Genomic DNA, 20,481 nt, shown 5'->3' on the forward strand with positions numbered 1-20,481 from the left:
GGCTGCAGGGTGCTGCTGGAGGGAACACCAGCCATGGAGATTGGCCTGTGGGCTCAGCTGGTCCTCAGGGCCCTGTGGCTCATACTTCCCGGGGCTGAGCACCAGCTTCTCCCTCCTTGCCCTTTACTGGCTGTTCCAAATGTTGGCCGCTGTCCCCAAGAGATCCTATTTCCACTTGCCTCCTTCTCAGCAATCTACCCCCCGCTTCACTCAGAGTGCACGTTCCCCCAGGAACTGCCGTCCTTCCCGCCTTGTGCCGCTGAGTCGCCCCCATAGCTGTTAGCATCTGCGTCTACACGATCGCCCTCTCCTACTTCCACAGGTCTGAGGAAAGGGCTGCTTCCGATCCTCTTGCCCCAGGTGTAGCCCTCTTCTGCTTCCTTGGGGGTCTTGCTCTGGGCACGACTTGCTCTTCTCTTTCCCCCTGTCCCCCACCCCCTCTTCAGTGGGCCACCCAGCCCCGTCGATTCCATCTCTTGAATAATCACTTGAACTGCGGGCCTCTCACTGCTGTGGCCCCCTCCCGTCGCGGAGCACAGGCTCCGGACGCGCAGGCTCAGCGGCCACGGCTCACGGGCCCGGCCGCGGCATGTGGGATCTTCCCGGACCGGGGCACGAACCCGCGTCCCCTGCATCGGCAGGAGGACTCTCAACCACTGCGCCACCGGGGAAGCGCCCCCCCCCCCAATCATTTTTTGCCTGAAGCTACAGGCTCAGCGGCCACGGCTCACGGGCCCGGCCGCGGCATGTGGGATCTTCCCGGACCGGGGCACGAACCCGCGTCCCCTGCATCGGCAGGAGGACTCTCAACCACTGCGCCACCGGGGAAGCGCCCCCCCCCCAATCATTTTTTGCCTGAAGCTAATGACAGTCTCTTAATTTGTTCCCTGTGCCAGTCTAACAAGCTCCATACTACCCAGAAAGAGCCCTTCCAGTGTGAATCATAAGACCTGTGCCCGCTGCAAACCCAGAGGCTCCTCCTGGCGGCTGAAGAAAGCCCAGGCTCCTTCCCGCGGGACACAGGACACCGCGTGCTCCAGCTTCTGTGGGCCTCACCAGTTTCATTTCCTGATGCCCCAACCCGTGCTTTGATCCTACCTGACCAGGTGTGGTTCTTAGGACACGTCCTGTCTTTCCTTCCTCTTCCTCTGGGTCACACCTCTGTGTTGTCATGTTCCTCGTGCCTAAGTGTCTGGGCGCAGCCCTTATCACACTGTGTTTCAAATGTTCGCTGGCACGTTTGATTCCTCTCTTAGACGGTTGGCTCCTTGGGTGTAGAAATGGGGGTTTATTTATCTCTGCTTCTCCGCGCCGAGGGCAGGGCTAGCCCACCGTTGGTATTCCCTAAGAGCACGTTGAACACATGCATTTCGTTAATGAACATCCTCCGGTTTTCCTTCGAGTGGCTGCTGTCTGTCCTGTTCTTTACCTGACTGGGGCTCTGAACGGGATCCTTTGGGGGTTTCCAGGCCGGAAGCTGCTGCCCTTCGATCTGTTTACATTTCTACCCAGGGACTCTCAATATTTTAAATCCTCTCTCTGCATTTCTCTAGCCTCCATATCAGCAGTATCTTGGGAAGTGGTCTGTCTTGGGTGGAAGATCTTTACAAACAAGTACAATTTGATGTGAAATGTCCTTTGGGACGATAACCAGCTAAGAGAAGATGCAAATTTGACAATCAGATCTGCTTCCTCCTTGCCTCTCTGGGAGGAATTTTGAACAGTGCAGCAGGAGGTTAGAAATCAAGGGTTCCGTCTCATTTTGCCACTGAGCCTGTGTGCACTCACAAACAATTACAAAACATTTTCTTCTGCTCTTTTTTTTTTTTCAAAAAGCAGCGCAACCTCTCTGAAGAAACCCACCGGGAAATATAAGTGGGTCTCTTTTCCACCGTCCACAGCCTAACAGGCTGATGGCCAGGTTGCTCTTTGCAACAAAGATACCTTTCAGAAGAATGAGGACGCTGGCCCACCCTCTGGAGGGCTGCAGATGCCCTTTTCGTTTTTAATGGGGAGCTTCTAATTGGCTAAAGCTTGGTACTTCCTTAGAGCAGATAATGATGTAAGTTGCAGACCACAGGCATGAGGAAAAAACAACACAACAAATTGACGGGCACATAGCTGCTGGCACACACTGGGCTGTCATTTAAAAATGAAGTGGGAACCTGTTTAATGACATGGAAAACTATTTGCAGTGGTCATGTGAAAAGATCGGGTTACAAAACAGCATCGAACACTCCCATTTAAAAAAAAAAGAGCAGGTATGTATATGCATATGAAGAAAGCCTAGAAATACACAAGCCAGTGTGTTTACCTCTGGATGATGGGGTGATGGTGCTTCTGTTTCCGTTTTGCCTGCCTGTATTTTCAAATTCATTTTCCAAAATGAATCAGAGTTGCAGTTTGACAGAGGGACAACAACAGAGGTTACTTATTAATAACAAAACCATCCCCCACTGCCACAGCAGCATCTCTTGCATTCTAAGAATGTCAGCTCAGATTTCCAGGTTTCCAGAATGCTCTCAAATTTTCCATTGATCTGCCCAGGCGTAAGCAACGATCTGGGAAAGCATGTATGGCAGTGCCTCCGAGAAGGTGAGTCGAGAGGAGCGGGTCGGGGTGGGTGGAAGGTCCTCAGCGCTAAGCAGGGCAGTGATAACAGTCTTGTGGACCTGCAAGACCTGACCTTGTATGGGTCAGTGTCTCCAGTCAAAGAAGAGGTGGTCCAGCGGGGAAAGTACCACCCAAGCCTTTGCAGGACTGTGTGGGAAACCCAGCTTTGGCCAAGCGCTTTCCTCCCAGGGGAGATTTTGCGAGCAGGTTTCCTGCTATCCTGATAGACACAAGAAGGAGGGCCTGGAGCCAGTGTTGGACAGTTGCTGTCGGGAACCAAGGGTAAGTTCCCATCTGACGATGTCAGAATGACTTGTCTCTGTCTTACGAGATTAAGGAGATGCTGTGTTGTCTGAACAACCTCAGATATGAAGCAACTTGGGCAAACACTCCCCACCCCACCACCATCCCTCATCCCCATCTTTGATAATGATCGAGGTGACAAGCTGTTATGGGGCCCAAGGTTGACAGCACACAGAAAAAGTGGCTTGAGCCAAAAGGCAGGAGTTAATAGAGATGAACCCATCAAGGGCTGTTGAATGAATGTCATTTTAACTTATTTCTAAAGAGGGAAGTGTCCTCTGAGCCTACGTCCCGCACACCGCTCCCAGCCACCTCCAGCATCTTCCCGAAGCGCTGGCTTTCCCACTCGCCTCGCAGGTGCAGAAAGGTGCCGAGTGCCTCAGCCCGGGCTTCCTCACTGCTCACCTCTTCCTTACCCTTTCACACCACCTGCCAAGCCGCCCTGCGCCCCATGAGACAGAGCCAGCTCCAGGCTTTCGTTCTCCCGCTTCCCTCCTCACCATCCGTCTAGTTGCACAAAGCCCTCAAAAGTGGTATTTCACAGCCTCTGGTTCTGAGCTGGGAGGTCAGTGCATTCCCCAGCACATGGTCTTTTTATTTATTTTTAGAAGAATGTTGTCTTTAGTCCTTGCAATAAATCTGTGTTGTAGGTGGAGTTTGCAGGGGTGGAAACTGAGGCTTAGAAAAAGACCAGTGATTTGCATAGGGCCATCCAGCCCAGAGGTGGCAGAGCAGAGACCCTGGCTGCTGTGTCTGGCTTACTTCTCAGTCACCCTATCCGCCCGGCTGCTCTTCCCGTTGGTACTATTTGTTAAGCACCTTCTATGAGCCAGGCATGGTACTAGGCATTTCCCATAAGTTCTCTCTAAACTTTTCATTCATCGGCTCATTCAATAAGTAGAGAATTTACCCCATGCTCTGTACGCCAGCAGCTTGTCAAGGCGAGGGGGAGGGTCTCTTCTCTGAGCACTCCACAGGATTCCTGGACAGAATCACTGATAGAACACTGGAGGCAGCAGAAGGCCAAGGAGGTCGCCTGGCGCGTGGACCTCGTGCTAAACAACAAGAAACAACAGGAACCTGCTGCTCGTCCAGTCCTGTGGGCACCTCTGCGCCATAGATTTCATTCTCCCTGGTTTTCAGTGAAGATGTGGTGTTTGAGGGGTCAGCAGTGATCTCAAGGGTGGGGACCTGGGATGTGATGGTGACGCCACAGCCAGAACATGCTGCTTGAGATGTGAACCCCAGCTACCACTGGCTAAGAGAATGAGTCAACAACCTAAGGATGGTACTGAAAGACAACAATGACAAAGAACTATTAAACGTAAGGCGAAATTCACAAAGATTACTTAAAGTTTTTCGAGGGGAAGCAGACATTGCTTCTAAGCTCTTTGTCAGGTGTGTTCAGCATCCGTCTCCTGAGCAATGGTTTCAATGGCTGGACGTCGCCAGAGTCCTTGGACAATCCCGACTGCCCTTCACTGTCCTCCTCCCATGGTTGCTGCCCGAATCCCTTCTGACAGACGGGAGGGGCTTCGCGCCAGTCAGTGTGCTCAGCGAGAGTAATGGGTGTCATGAACCAGTCTTGTTGAATCATCATTATGCTGCTTTTCCTACTCGGAGTTGACGCAGAGGCAGATGGGCTGGAGACGTGTCCCTGGGGCAGGGTGGCTGGAGCCCGAAGCCTGGGTCCGCTGGTGGGGGCAGGCAGATCAGCTGGATGCTGGGAAAGGCAGGAATGGGGGGAGGCAGGGGACAGAGGGGAGAGACCTGGGAGGAAAACACAGCCGTGCTTTCCATTGAAAGGAGGCTCCCTCTGTGGATTGACTCCCCAGCTGGCTCCAAATGAAGGGTGGGGAAGCCGCTGCCCTGACTTTGATGCAGGAGTGGCTCCACTTGGTTTCCCAGGACCTTGTGCTGAGCCTCTCCTTGGGGGACCTGCCACCCGCCCCTTTCTGCTCTGTATTTTCTTCTCCCTCCCTTTCTCCCGGGATGCTAAGCTGTGAGACGATCAAGCATAAATGTTTACAGTTGAAAGGGCTGATGTGAATGGACAAATCCTTAAGGGTAGTGGGGAGATGGAGAGAGAAACTTGCTGGCCATTTCCATCCTTACGTTTTCCCTTGGAGCAATAGCTGCCATTTAATTTGCTTCGGAAGTGTTGAATGGTTGTGGCTGCTGCGGATATTTTCGGCAAATTCTCCCCGGACAGGGAGTGGAATTCTGCCTTTTGGGGGACTGAGGACTGATTTAGGGAGCAAACTTAGAGAAGTTATAGCTCCACTGTTTGCTTCACTTGCCCTTGAAGGAGTATCTGACTTTCTGGAAGCTTCACTAGTGTCCCCTCCTCAACAAGAAATGGGGAAACCTTTCTCTCCTCTCCCGGCCCCGGCGCACTGGATGAAGAGGAGACCCCGAGGCAGCAGAGTGGGGTGAAGAGAAGGCGGAGGAAAAGTGAAATAAAAGACTCTACTCTCGTTTTAGGCAGGGATGAGGGTGAGGTCGGGGCGGGGCGGGGGGGTGGGGGAGACGGGACTTGTATGAGAGAACAGTTTTATATGCATGTATTTATGTATTTTTAAAGTCAGGTAAATTTGCATACAGAGAAACGCGCAGGTCTGAGAAGTATAAGTTTTATATTGTATTTATGTATTTTTAAAGTCAGGTAAATTTGCATACAGAGAAACGCGCAGGTCTGAGAAGTATAGCTGCAGAAATCGGCAAAGGAATACAAGTTTGTAACCAACATCCCAGTCAAGACGTAGCGTATTTTTGCCTCTCCAGGAATTTCCTTTGTGTTTGCTACCAGCCAGTCATCACCCCCACAGGCAACCACGGTTCTGAGTTCTCTCACCATGTTTTGTCTTTTCTAGAATTTTCTACGTTTTTGTGTCTGGCTTCTTTAGCTCAACAGAATGTCTTTGACGCTCATCCACATTGTTGCACGCATGAGTAACTCATTCTGGTTTATTTCTGAGTCATATTTAATTGTATGGACTTACCGTAATGAAAAAATTCATTCTCCTTTTGATACTGATGGGCATTTGGGTATTTCCATTTTGGGGCTATTATGAATAAAGCTGCTATGAACATTTTAATGTAAGTCTTCTTGTGGACATACATTCTCATTTCTTTTGGATAAATATCTAGAAGTGGAATTGCTGGTAGGTGTATATTCAACTTTAAAAGAAACTGCCAAACAGTTTTCCAAGGTGATTACATCATTATACACTCCTAACAGCAGTGTATGACGTTTCAGTTGCTCCACATTCCTGCCAATGTTTGGTGTTGTCAGTCTTTTTGACTTTAGCCACCCTAACGGGTGTAACGTAAAGCATATTTCCTCATGGTTTTAATTTGCATTTCCCTGATGACGAATGATGTTGAGCACCTTTCCATTTGCTTATTGGCCATTTGTATATCTTTCCTGAGGTGTCTGATCAAGGATTTTGCCCAGCGGGTAAAGGTTTGGTTTGGCCCGGATTACCTTTTTTAATTCCTGACAGCCGGTTGTCTGTATTCAAATAGGACTTGGCAAGTGACCAGAAAACTGAGGAATCTGCCTGAGATGCCAGAAGTGGCAAGGAAGGAGGATAAACCTACGATAGAACATGTTTGAAAGGTCGTGATTAGAGATGAGCAGAGCTACTTTCTGACTATTGGCAGTTTTTGAAAAAAATTAGGCTAACAAGGGAGAAGCTATCTCTCAACATCCGTCTCTCTTATGGCACTTGGCTTTCAAACCTGGCTCTGACAGTTTACACTGTGTGCCACTTTAACGGCAAAACATGGGCTGTTGGTGAGCCTCAGGTTTCTAACCTGTAAACTGGGGATAACCATGCCTTGCAGGCCTGCGGGGAGGATCATAGCACGTAAGACACTTGCAAGTGCTCAGAATATGAAGTTCTGGACTTCCCTGGTGGTCCAGTGGTTAGGACTCCGTGCTTCCACTGCAGGGACGCGAGTTCGATCCCTGGTCAGGGAACTAAGATCCCACGTGCCGCGTGGCAGAAAAGGAAAAAAAAAAAAAAAAGTGAAGTCTTTTTACAAATATCAAATCATCCAGTGGGAGTAGCCCCTAACCGACACCTTGCTCTTTAATCTTCCTTGAGATGCCTCAAAGTCCTGTTGAACCAGACCATGTTTTCTCCCCTCCACTTGAACAACGGTCAGTCACTCATCTGGGATGTGGAGAGTGGACCGTTTAGTGGAATATACATCGATGCTCATGAGCTGGAACCTCATGCAAGCAAACCTCCTGTTATTAGGCAAAGGCTTTTGGGGTTGGGGCGAGGACTCAGAATAGTTGTCCCTGTTCAAATCCTGACCAGAGAGTGCCTTTCTTTCCTCGGGAAGAGTCATACTCCATTTCTCTCTGCCCAGATTTCAACCTTCCAGGTCTGAGTTAGAAAAGAATTGGCCAATGATTTTCTTCAATAATTTTTTCCTCCCAAGATAATTAGCAGCTTCCACAAGTCCAATTCTGGCTTACGAATGAATTCTTATTTAGTTGAAGTGACACAACTGGGACCAAGAAGTAAACTTGCATGCCTTTTAACTAATACGTTTGTGAAGGAAGCAAACTCACCTCACTTTTGTTTAAATCAAGACAGCTTTAGATGAGAAAAAGAATCAGGACTCTATTCATTCTTTTCTCATTTTAATTATCTCAGAATTTTAAAAAGGTCAAGGAGAGGAATCTGATAATAAATAGGGCGAGGCTGGCATGCAGGCTACTAATGTGAAGAGAGTAACTTTACTGGAACTTTTCTTTTTGGGAAAATCTCTTCAAAAGGCTCCTAGATTAAAGCTCCGATATCCCTTTTTGTGTGTTGAATTCTGAATTCTGAAGCTTGCTGGTTGGAAGGAGGCACAGATAATTTTTTTTTAAATCCCAGGAACTCAGAGACTCAAAGGTTTTAAAGTCCTGCACCCATGGAGAATTGCTGACTAAAAGGGGATGCAGCAGAACTGGGTCCCTAGGTGTGGAGACCATTGTCATCAAGAGTAAGAAAATGAAGTGACTCCGTATGTAGGTCAACGACCCCCTCTCTACTGTAAGGTAAAAAAATTAAGGATGACCTAAAATCTACTATGTATAAAAAGATTCTGGAGAAAGTAGCTCTTTTCCTGTCAAAGTGATAATGTTTATACTACTTGAAGCCAGACCTCCTCGGAGTCTAACTTTAGGGGGACTCTTCAGAGCTGAAAAGCCGTAGTCTAAACCTCAGGCCCTCTCTGACATCTGTTAACTTTTATCCTTCAAGGTAGTTGGCTATATTATTGTAGAGGTGTTCAAGGGGACCCGCCAGCATCTTCCATCAAATCATTGATATTCTAAGTCAGCTGTTGCAGAGTTCTGCCTGAACTTCTGGTGTGCTCATTGCTTATCTTAAACTTTTCCCCGATAACGTGGATTTAACTAAGTCAAGACTGTCAAATGAAATCACCGGGGAGAAAGAGTCATGTAGAGAGACGTAAGGAGACAGAAGAGAAAATGAGAAGAAAAAGAACAAAGAGGAAGAGAAAGACAAAAGAAAAGAGATGTTAAAAGCCCCATGTTAATACAAAGACATTTTAAAAGTCTTTCTTTATTAAACAATGTGCTAGATCTGAATGATTTCTGAAAAACCAGCTGAAGCCAGGAAATTAGTTTCTCTCACACAGTGTATAAGCCGAGTAGCTTGAATGGTCTGCATATGCCTCAGCTCCAAATGTAAGCCTGTTGGTTTGTCTTAAGGGCTGTTGTCAGGATTCACAATATTTTGTGTTCTGAGTAGGTGATACATTCTCATTTCTTAGTAAAGAACAATATTCTTCTAATACTGTAAGGGGGAAGATTGGAGCCCAAGGTATGAAGAAAACTTGGTTTTTAAAACTCCTTCTATTTTAAAATTATTTTAGATTTACAGAAGAGTTCCAAAGATAGTACAGAGAGTTCCCAAATGCTCTTCATCCAGCTCCCTCTAAAGTTCACATCTTATATTATTATGGTACCTTTGCCCACATTAAGAAATTAACATCAGTCCAAAACTATTAACTGACTTTGTTTGACTTTCACCACTTTTCCCACTAATGTTCACGTTCTGTTCCAGGACCCAATCCAGGATACCACGCTGCATTTAGAGAAGTTAATTTTGAACAAGAGCAAAGTAAATATAGACATGCCTTCTTGGGGGGGTAGGAAGCATGGTGTGTTCCTAGACATGCAATATCATCAAATGGGTTATATTTTCCATAGGAATATGTTATAATTGGGAGTATGTTCTTGACTAGAGATATTACTGGGAATAAATGATAGATGACCAACAAATATGGAGATAAAAGAAACCACAAACCCCATATTAATTAAAAATAGTGAAATGTTTTTTCAATTCTCATAAGATAGACACACTGATTATACAAGAGGCCTCAGGAATTGCAGTCAGCACCTACATAATTCTTAACTATATGCAAGGTGTTCTTCTAAACATTCTTCCTACATTAGCTAATTTAATTCTCATAATAACCACCCTACATAGTAGGCTCAAATATTACAGTGAGACACAGAAAAATGAAGTAACTTAGCCAAGCTTGCACAGCTGGTAAGTGTTGGAATTGGGATTCAACCCAGACCTCAGATGTAGCAAACTATGTACTTGTAACATATAAAATTGTAGGGTATAAAAATCTGATGAAAACTGAGTGCAATCAATGTAAAGCTGCCTAATAATTCTGCCCGTTTTCTTAGTATATAGAAAGACATTTGCTTTGATTTGATTGGCTTATGCCCTTTAATAGAGCTGGTGCCTCTTTCTCTCCTAGAAAATTTCCAGTAGAAATGTACAAGCCCACACTCTCAACTTCCATGCACATAGTGGATTCTACATATTCTTGGCTCAGTGTCTAGCACACTGCTGTAAATTACCTTCCTCTCCTTTGAAACCAAAAGCATCTTGCGGGAATAGACTGTGTATAACACAGCGCAGCCCCAGCACCTTGTAGAGTTCAACAACTTGCGACTGAATGCTTGTAGGGAGGGAATGATTATTGGATGAACTTAGAGCTGTGCTTTTCAAAAATAGATGGGGTTTCTATAATTTTGTCACCAGATGGCAACTTTGTACACCAGCAAATCATCTACCAAATGACTCAAGGATAGAAATTGTAAGTTAAAATGAGGTAGAAGTTAATCTTTATTTAGTATCCATGCAGAATAGCTATCTACCTACAGCTTTAAAAAAATCATTGAGAAATATATTCATAAGCATTTCTACTTTGAATCTTATATCTACGTGTCTTATCTCTCACAACTACGCCTTATGTGAATCTGAAATTTACAAAATGATCAAAGTTAAAATAAAGAAAATGTTATTCATACCCAGATAACAGAATTGATAGACAGAACATTAAAATAGTTATTAGAACTGTATTCCATATGTCTGAGAAGCTAGAGGAAAGATTGAACATGTTAAGTAAAGACATGAAAGATATTTTAAAAAGACCTAAGATTAGGCTTCTAAAGTTGAAAATTATAATGTCTGAGATGAAAAATACACTGGATGGGATTAACGGCAAATCAGGGATTTCAGAACAAAAGGTAAATCAATTACATAAGAAAAAAATGCAAAAAAAAAAAAACCCCAGAGCATTAGTGAACTGTGGGACAACTTCAAGTGGTGTAACATATATGCAATTGGAGTCCCTGAGGCAGAGGAGGGGATCATATAGAAAATATGTGAAGGGATAATTGCCAACAATTTTCCAAATTTGATGAAAAGTATAAACCCACAGATCCAAGAAATCAGTAAATCTCAAGGACAAGAAACATGAAGAAAACTACATCAAAGCACATCATGATCAAATTGCTTAAAACCAGTGATACGGAGAAAATATTAAAGCCAGAAAAAAAAGACACTATATACAAAATAACAAAGATCAGATAGATAGAAGATTTAAAGATTAAAAATTCAAGTTAGGGGGCCTCCCTGGTGGCGCAGTGGTTGAGAGTCCGCCTGCCGATGCAGGGGATACGGGTTCGTGCCCCGGTCCAGGAGGATCCCACATGCTGCGGAGCGGCTGGGCCCGTGAGCCATGGCCGCTGAGCTTGCGCGTCTGGCAACGGGAGAGGCCACGACAGTGAGAGGCCCACGTATCGCAAAAGAAAAAAAAAAAAAATTCAAGTTAGGGCTTCCCTGGTGGCACAGTGGTTAAGAATCTGCCTGCCAATGCAGGGAACATGGGTTCAAGCCCTGGTCTGGGAAGATCCCACATCCTGTGGAGCAACTAAGCCCGTGAGCCACAACTACTGAGCCTGCGTGTCTGGAGCCTGTGCTCCGCAACGGGAGAGGCCGTGACAGTGAGAGGCCCGTGCACCGCGATGAAGAGTGGCCCCCGCTCACCGCAACTGGAGAAAGCCCTTGCACAGAAACGAAGACCCAACACAGCCAAAAATAAAAATAAATAAATTTATTAAAAAAAGAAATAAATAAAAATTCAAGTTAGATGACAGTGGAGCCATGAGTGCAAAACACTGAAAGAAGAAAAGAACCTGTCAACCTAGAATTCTCTACCCAACAAAAGTACCTTTCAAACACTCAGATGAAATAAAGACTTTTTCAAACATACAAACTCCAAAAGGATTCATCCCCAGCAGACCTTCACTATAAGAAATATTAAAGAAAGTCCTCCAAGCAGAAGGAAGATGATCCCAGATGGAATCTTCAGTCTATACAAAGGAATGAAGGGAACTGGAAATTGGAACTACATGGGTAAACATAAAAACTTTTTGTTCTTATTATTTCAATACATTTAAAAGATAATTGACTTTGAACAAAAATAATAACAATGCATTGTGGGACTTATAAACAGAAGTAAAATCTATGATACCCGTAGCGCAAAGGTCAGGAGGAGAGAAATGGAAGTATAGTGTCATATGGTTTTTATATTATACATGAAGCAGTATAATACAACTTGAGGGCAGACTGTGGTAAAGATGAATATACTATAAACCCTGAAGCAACTACTAAAATAACAGAACCAAAAGTTATATATAATAAGTCAAAAAGGGAGATAAAGTGGAATCATGAAAAATACTCAGTATAGAAGAAAGTAGAAAAAGAAGAAAAGGGAACAAAGAATGGATGAGATGAATAGAAAGAAATAACAGGATTTGAACATAATCATATCAAAATCTCATTAAATGTAAATGATCTAAACACCCAACTAAAAGGCAAATACTACGAGATGGGATTTAAAAAGACTCAATTATAACCTGCCTACAAGAAATCCACTTTAAAAATAAAGACACAAACTGAGCATGGCCTTCAATCAATAGTCAGCAAGGAACTGAGACCTTCAGTCCAATAGTCCCAAAGAACTGAATTCTGCCTATAACTATATGAATTTTGTAGCAGATTCTTCCCCAGTTGACCCTTCAGGTGAGACCCTAGCCCTTGTTGACACCTTGATGGCAGTCATATGAGAGATTCTGCAGTAGAGGACCCAGTGAAGCCACACCCAAACTCTACCCACAGGAACCACGAGACAATAAATGGGTGTTGTAGTAAGTCTCTAAGTTTGTGGTAATTTGTTACACAGCAATAGATAACTAATGCAGATGGAAAAGGGTATACTATGCTAACACTAATCAAAGGAAATCTATATTAATGTCAGACTGGATATTTTAATATCAGACAAAGGAGACTTTAGAGCAAAGAATATTACCAGAGATAAAGAATATCTTTTAATAATGATGTCAGTTCTTCAAGAGGCAATAACAATGCTAAACATCTATGTAACTAATAATAGAGCTTCAAAATATTTGAAACAAAACTGATAGAACTGCAAAGAGAAACAGACAAATCCATGATTATAGTCAAGGATTTCAACACTCCTCTTTCAGTAACCTGTAAAACAAGTAGGCAGAAAATCAGTAAGGATATAGGAGTTTTACACAACATTATTAAGCAACTTGACTTAATTGACATTTATACAACACACCACCCAACAACTGCAGGATATGCATTCTTTTCTGGTGCACATGGAAATTTTACCAAGATAGAATATATTTTGGATCATAAAACTAGACTCAATAAATTTCAAAGGAGTAAAGTGATACAAAGTAAGTTCTCTCACTATAGTGGAATTAAATTAGAAATAAATAATAGAAAGATATCTGGAAAATACCCAAGTATTTGGAAACTAAATAACACGTTTTTATACAACCTATGTTTCAAAGGAAAAAAAATCAAAAGGAAAAGATTTAAAGGGAAATTAGAAAATATTTAAAACTGATTGAAAGTGAAATTTTAACATATTAAAACTTGTGGGATTCAGCTAAAGTAGTACATAGAGGGTACATGTATAACACTAAAAGCCTATATTAGAAAATAAAAATCATCAAAGACATCAGCTTCCATCTTAAGAAATAGAAGAACAAGAACAAATAAAACTCAATGTAAGTAAAGAAATGACAATAAAGATCCTATCAAGAATCAATGAAAAATAAAACAGTAAAACAAAAAAGAAAATCAGTAAAACCCAAAACAAGTCTGAACAGGGAAGAAAGAATAAAAGTCACAAATTCCAGTATCATGAACGAGAGTGGTGATTCTACAGATTCTGCAGCTATTAAATGGATAATAGGGAACAACTTTATGACAATAAATTTAACAACTTAAGTGAAAGAGATAAATGTCTTGAGAGATACAAGCTATCAAAACTCACTCAAAAAGAGAGAAATATCCTGGATAGCACTACAGCCATTAAAGAAATTGAATTCATAGCCAAAAACCTTCTCATGAAGAAAACTCCAGGTCAAGATAGCTTCATGGATGAATTCTACCAAACATTTAAGGAAGAAATAATAACCATTTTACACAAGCTCTTCCAGAAAATAGACAAGAAGGGGACACTTCTCAACTCATTTTTGAGGCCAGCATTACTCAGATATCAAAACCAGACAAAAACATTACAAGAAAAAACGACAGATCAATACCTTTCATGAACATAGATGCAGATTGAAAAAATTTCAGCAAATCAAACCTAGCAATTTATAAACTGTGGTCTGAAGAATGCAAGGTTGGTTTAACATTTGAAAATCAATAAGTGTAAATAATTATATTAACAGACTAAAAAATACACCATATGATCAACTCAATATATGCAGAAAAAGCATTTAGAAAATTCAGTATCCATTCATAGTAGAAACTCTCAGCAGAGTAGGGATAGAAAGGCACTCTTTCAATCCGAAAAATGTCATCTACATCTAATATCATACTTAATGGTGAAAGATTTAATTCCTCGAAGATTACAAATAAGGAGAGTTGTCTGCTCTCATTACTTCTATTCAACATTGCACTGGAGGTTCTATCTAGTGCAATAAAGCAAGAAAAAGTACTACAAGGCATCCAGATTGGAAAAGAAGTAAAACTCTTTTTATCTGCAGATGACATGATTGTCTACATAGAAATCTTATGGAATCTATGATAGGCTACTAGAACAGTTAGTAAGCTTAGCAAGGTTGCAGGTTTCAAATTAACATACAAAAATAACTTCTTATCAATTTATATAGTAGTTACCACAACAGAGACTTGAATAAAAATATCACTTTCAAAAGCATCAAAAATATGAAATACTTAGGGATATATCTGACAAAATATGTGCAAGCCCTGCACACTAAAAACTATAAAACAAAGCTAAAAGGAAATAAAGATCTAAATAAATGGATTTATCAGGTTCATGGGTTGAAAGATTCAATATTTTTAAGTTGAGTCTCCCCAAACTGATCTATAGATTCACATTAACCTCAGTCAAAACCCAGCAGCTTTTTTTGTAGAAACTGACAAACTGATTTTAAAATTTATGTGGAAATTCGAAGAGGTTAGAACAGCCAAATCAACTTCGAAAATGAAGAATGATGCTGGAGAACTTATACTACCTGACTTGAAGATTTCTTACAGAGTTACAATATTCAATACAATGTGGTACTGGTGTCAAAAAAGACCAATAGAGCAATATAATGGAGTAGAGACACAGAACCACAGCTCTGCCATGGAGCCCCAGCGACCTGCATGTATCCACACAGGCCATGCAAACAAAAGTTTGAACCACTGCTGACCTAAGTCTTGGCAGAGCGCCTTGTGATCCTCCAGAATGAAAGTCTTGTAATGAGTTGCTACAAGACCATCATCCACTCACCTCCCTACGGCCCCTGGGAGGCCATCCTGAGACGTTTCTTATCACCTCCTGGGTTCTGATGAGGTTTGGGACTTCCTGCCTTGTCCCCCTCAGAACAGAGCTGCAGACTGTTTGTAAAACCGCTCACCTGAAGTCTAGATTCGGGTGTTCTGTAACAGGGTATCCTGCAACTCACATTGCCATTATCTGGCCCCTTTAGTTTGGGTGTTGTCCTTTGTGGTGTTTGGGATAAGGACCGTACAGAATTGGTACTTCTGGCTATTCTTCCTGTCACTGTTTATGTAAGCGTTAAAAGTCCGAATCTACGAGTGGCTCCGTGGATCTTTACCAGTTGAATCGGTCAGGCCTTGCCCTGTCTTGTGTGTACTTGACAAGAGAGCCAGAAATAAACCCATACATATGTAGTCAGTTGATTTTCAACAAAAGTGCAAAGGCAAATCCACGGAGAAAAGAAAGGCTTTTTGACAAATGGTGCTGGAACAACTGGATATCCACATGCAGAGAAAAAAAGCTTCAATCCATACCTCACACCATATTCAGATATTAACTCAAAATGGGTCACAGACTTAAATGTAACATATAAAATTATTTTTAAAATTTTAGAGGAAAACATAGGAGGAAATGTTTGTGGCCATTGTTGGGCAAAGATTTTTTTTTTTTAAAGATAAAATAACCCAACACAATCCCTAAAAGAAAAAAATGATCAGCTGGATGCCACCAAAAGCAAGAACTTCTGATCTCCAAAAGACACTTTTAAGGAAAGAAAATATAACCCAGAAACTGGGAGATAATATTTATAAATCGCATGCCTGACAAGGGACTTGTATCCAGAGTATACAAAGAAATCTCAAAATTTAAGAAGAAAACAAACAACCCAGTATTTTAAAAGGGCACAAGATTGGAACAGGCACTTCACCAAAGAAGATAAATGGACAGCAAATAAGTACATGAGAAGATGCTCAACATCACTTGTCATCAGGGGGATGCAAATCAAAACTATAATGGAATATTCCTAAGTACCTAAAGAATGTCTACAGCTAAAGAGTGACCATACCAAGTATTGGTGAGGATGGGAAGCATCTAGAACATTCATGTATTGCTGGTGGGAATGTAAAATGGTAGATCCAATTTGGAAGGTCATTTCCTAAAAGATTATCTTTTAGTCATATCATGTGACACAGCTCTGCCTAGGTATTTATCCAGGAGAAACGAAAGCATATACCCAGAAAAAGGCTGGTACACAAATGTTCATAGCAACTTTATTTGTAACAGCCCCAAGCCTGAAACAATCAAGGGTCTTTCAACATATGGACAGATGCATTGTGTTATCCTCTACCCTGGAATATCACTCAGCAATGAAGAGGAGTGAATTATGGATACACACAACAGTATGACAACTCTCAAAGTATTGGGATTGACATGTACACACTGTTCTATTTAAAATAGATAACCAGCAAGGACCTACTGCATAGCAAGGGAACTCTGCTCAATGTTCTGTAATAATCTAAATGGGAAAAGAATTTGAAGAAAGAATAGATACATGTATATGTTGAACTGAATCACTTTGCTGTACCCCTGAAACTAACACAACACAGTTAATCGACTACGCTCCAATATAAAATGAAAATAAAAATATAATATATGCTTCAAAGCAAATCTTAAAGTAATATTGCTGCATGAAAGAAGACAGACAAAAGAGACTACATTCCATTCACATAAAATTCTAGTAAATTCAGACTAAACTATAGTGGCCAAAAGCAGATCAGTGGGAAATTGGAGGAGGGGGAGGGAGAGATTAGAATGGGGCAAGGGAACCTTTTGCTGGTGATGGCTGGGTTCACTATCTTGATTATAGGGATGGTTTCATGAGCGCATGCCTGCGTCCAAATTTATCAGATTGTATACTTTAAGCATGCGCAGTCTACTATATGCAATTACAACGCAGTAAAGCTGCTTTTGAAAAATACATTGTTTTCAGTCACTTTCCTTCAAGACTCCTGGTGGTCCACGCGCCTTTCTGAGTCCCTGCTCCACGTGACATTGGTAGGCGGTGCCCCTCCGCCTTGGTCCCTGAGAGCCCAGTAGTCCTGCCTGCCTGCGCTTGACATGGCGATTTTATTTAATCGTCATCATAGAGGCAGAAGGCCAAGAAATTTTAATCCCAAGAACAGGGACTAAAAGAAATGTCAAGATGACACAACGCAAGCTGGGCCCCCGGAACAGAAATCCTATGCAATGACGCGGTGGGCCCCCGCCGTCACTCCCAGGACCTACTGGACCCCGAGGGGACAGACCCTCCGCAAGGACAGCCGCGAGGCTGGACCCGGCACCAGCAGAACCTCCAGAACCCCGGCACCTGGGAGGGGGTGGGCCCCGAAAATGCGGGCGCAGCTCGGCTGGCTTGTGGGACGCCGAAGCCCCGCCCGAGGAGCTAACCATTTATGTCACACTGTGACAATTATTCTGCATAAAATTATCATTAAAAACCCTAATTTTTCAGCCTCCAACCCCGCCAGCGGCCTTTTAGCATTCTCCAGCGCCGGCGTCTGCGGGCCGGTGATCACCGGCTCATTACCTCCGTGTGGCGCCTGCCCCCCCCCGCGCTCGCAATCAAGCGCTAATTAAGCCGGCGCGGGGCCCGGGCTGGGGCCGAGGCCGGGGCGGCGGGCCCGGTGGCCTCCGAGGGGCTCTGACGGACGTGGCCGAGAGCTCCCGGGTCCGGGTCCGGGTCCGGGCGGGGTCAGGCGGCGGGCGGGGCCGAGGCCGAGGGTCTGGGGGCGGGGCCTGCGGGGGTGGGCTGGAGCGGTGACGCAGGCCTGGTTCGGGGTCTGAGTGGGGTCGGGACGCTGAGGGCGTCCGGGGGCAGGGTCAGGGGTCGAGGGTCCTTACCCCAGCGAGGCGGCCGTGCGGCAGAGGTGCAGGGGCGCCAGGCCGTCGGCGCTGAGCAGGTCGGGGTCGGCGCGGTGCTGCAGCAGCAGCTGGGCGCAGGCCGTGTGGCCCCCCAGGCAGGCCTCGTGCAGGGCGCCGCGGCCGCCGGGGCTGGCGTCGGGGTCCGCGCCGCGGCCGAGCAGGGGGCGCACGCAGGCCGTGTGGCCCCTGGCCGCGGCGATGCACAGGGGCGTGGTGAGCTCGCGCTTGTACTCCAGGGTCCAGAGGCCTGGGGGGTGGAGGGGAGGTGGAGAGAGGTCAGGTGAGTCGGGGGACGCTGGTGGGGAGCGGTGTCCATTAAGTCTGAAATAGGGTGAAACCATCTCTTAGAAGTAGGTACCAGGTGGGCACGTAGGGAGATATACAGAGATGCTCAGGGTTCGGGACAGAGAGACCCAGTGAGGTGCAACTGGATCACGGATGAGGGATGGAGGGAGGCCTGGGGGTAGAGGTGAAAGGGCCCTGACAGAGAGGGGCAGAGAGGTAGCAAGGGAAAGAAGTGTAGGAAGAGGGGAGAAAGAGAGTAACAGCACACAGGGCAGAGACACACTGGAAAGACAGAGATGGAGAATCAGGGAGAGAAGAAATACAAAGGGGAGATTGGGGTGGGCAGTTATTGAGAAGCACGAGGGTTTGTTTTGCCAGCTATGATGGTAACTTGGGTAAGAATTGAGGAGTTAAAAGCTGAACAAGCAGGGTGGACAGTGGGAGAATTTACGTGAGGAATTCACATTTTCCAGACTCGGGATTAGGGGCAGCTTGAGGGAGGAAAGTGAGCTGTGGATTTTTCTGGAATCCAAGCCCTCTCTTTTCGAGCCCCAAATTTACCCCTTTATCATTAAGAGCAGAAGACAAGAGACAAAACAAACTGACCCCATCACCAAGGTTGCTCTAGAAAAGGACTCGGAAAGTTTAGTTGTCTTGGAAGTGGCCGGGTTTCAGAAGCACCCTTTGATGTGGTCTCTGCATTGAGCACAATTCTGGTTTGTTCCTTTGCACTCTTTAGGGTTTTGTGTGTGTGTGTGTGTGTGTGTGTGTGTGTGTGTGTGTAGGGTTGCTCTTTCTTGAGGGATGAATGGAGCAGGAACTATACATTTCACTTCTCTGAAAACTTTGGGCTTTCAAAAGGCCTGTGGAAGGTTGTTAGCAGCCATGGGCACTCCTGGAAATGGGGGAAAGCTGTCCCTGGTGAATACACTTCAAGGGACAGGATTTCACATGGCAGGGATGCCTTCTGATAATGATGGAAGAATCGATACTGTGGCTGTAATGAGCTGTGGAGGAGACCCTTTTCACAGGCCACCTCCTTCCCGGGACCCATGCTGAGCAGTTTGAAAGACCACTCGTAATTACGTACCTCCATGCAGCGCACAGTTCCAGCCCGCCCCGCGTCCCCAAGGCCCAGCCTGAAGGTTGTGCACGCTCGGCGGGGGAAGAGGGGGCCTGTCGTCCTGGTGGTGGGTGATGGTGGCTGGAGGCCCTGCGGACGTGGGCCTGCGTGGGTTTGAGCTGCCCTGCCCAGTGAAGACCGGGTCTGATTTGAGGGGCATGATGGATATGACCGTAACAGTGACCTACATTCTCGTAGGCGCAGCTCCTGGTTGTTGCTTCTACTCATTTTCCTGAGATAGGAAGTTTACCTTCTGAGGGTCAAGGGGGTACTCCATTTTCTAGGGCGTGCTAAATTCCCACCATCAGCAGCTCTGTTCACCCACCCAAGATTCCCAAGTCTTCCCCTGGACTGATGGGAAGGGGACTTGGCTGGGCATTTAGCTCAGCGATAGCTTAGGGCCAGCCCCCTTCTCCAGGTCCCTGGAGATGGTGATGAGCTTCTATCAGGCCTTCCAGAGAATCCCGTTCTAAGGCAGCTCTCTCATTCAGTAAATCTGAGTAATCAATCAGCTACCTGTAAATCCCACCCTTGGTCCAGGTTCTGCCACCAGGAAGAACACAGAAGCAGGCTTCTCCCCATGTGATACCTCCCTCTAAACATCCACTCCTCCATGCTAATGCTTTCCTGGCACTGCGAGCTTGATGGGGCCAGCATTCCATCGTGGAAATGGAGCAGGAACTATACATTTCACTTCTCTGAAAACTTTGGGCTTTCAAAAGGCCTGTGGAAGGTTGTTAGCAGCCATGGGCACTCCTGGAAATGGGGGAAAGCTGTCCCTGGTGAATACACTTCAAGGGACAGGATTTCACATGGCAGGGATGCCTTCTGATAATGATGGAAGAATCGATACTGTGGCTGTAATGAGCTGTGGAGGAGACCCTTTTCACAGGCCACCTCCTTCCCGGGACCCATGCTGAGCAGTTTGAAAGACCACTCGTAATTACGTACCTCCATGCAGCGCACAGTTCCAGCCCGCCCCGCGTCCCCAAGGCCCAGCCTGAAGGTTGTGCACGCTCGGCGGGGGAAGAGGGGGCCTGTCGTCCTGGTGGTGGGTGATGGTGGCT

General features: G+C 45.0%; 1 protein-coding gene across 1 annotated transcript in view; it reads right to left on the reverse strand.

The window, feature by feature from the left end:
- Positions 1-20,481, reverse strand: part of ASB18 (ankyrin repeat and SOCS box containing 18) — a 65,039-nt gene that overhangs the window by 18,928 nt on the left and 25,630 nt on the right. The window contains exon 3 of the mRNA XM_007463915.1: positions 17,986-18,253. Within this exon, the coding sequence (XP_007463977.1) occupies positions 17,986-18,253 (268 nt within the window). The remainder of the gene's footprint in view (positions 1-17,985; positions 18,254-20,481) is intronic.

The sequence above is a fragment of the Lipotes vexillifer genome, unplaced genomic scaffold, assembly GCF_000442215.2.
Source record: "Lipotes vexillifer unplaced genomic scaffold, Lipotes_vexillifer_v1.1 scaffold1215, whole genome shotgun sequence".
NCBI classification, from domain to species: Eukaryota; Metazoa; Chordata; class Mammalia; order Artiodactyla; family Lipotidae; genus Lipotes; species Lipotes vexillifer.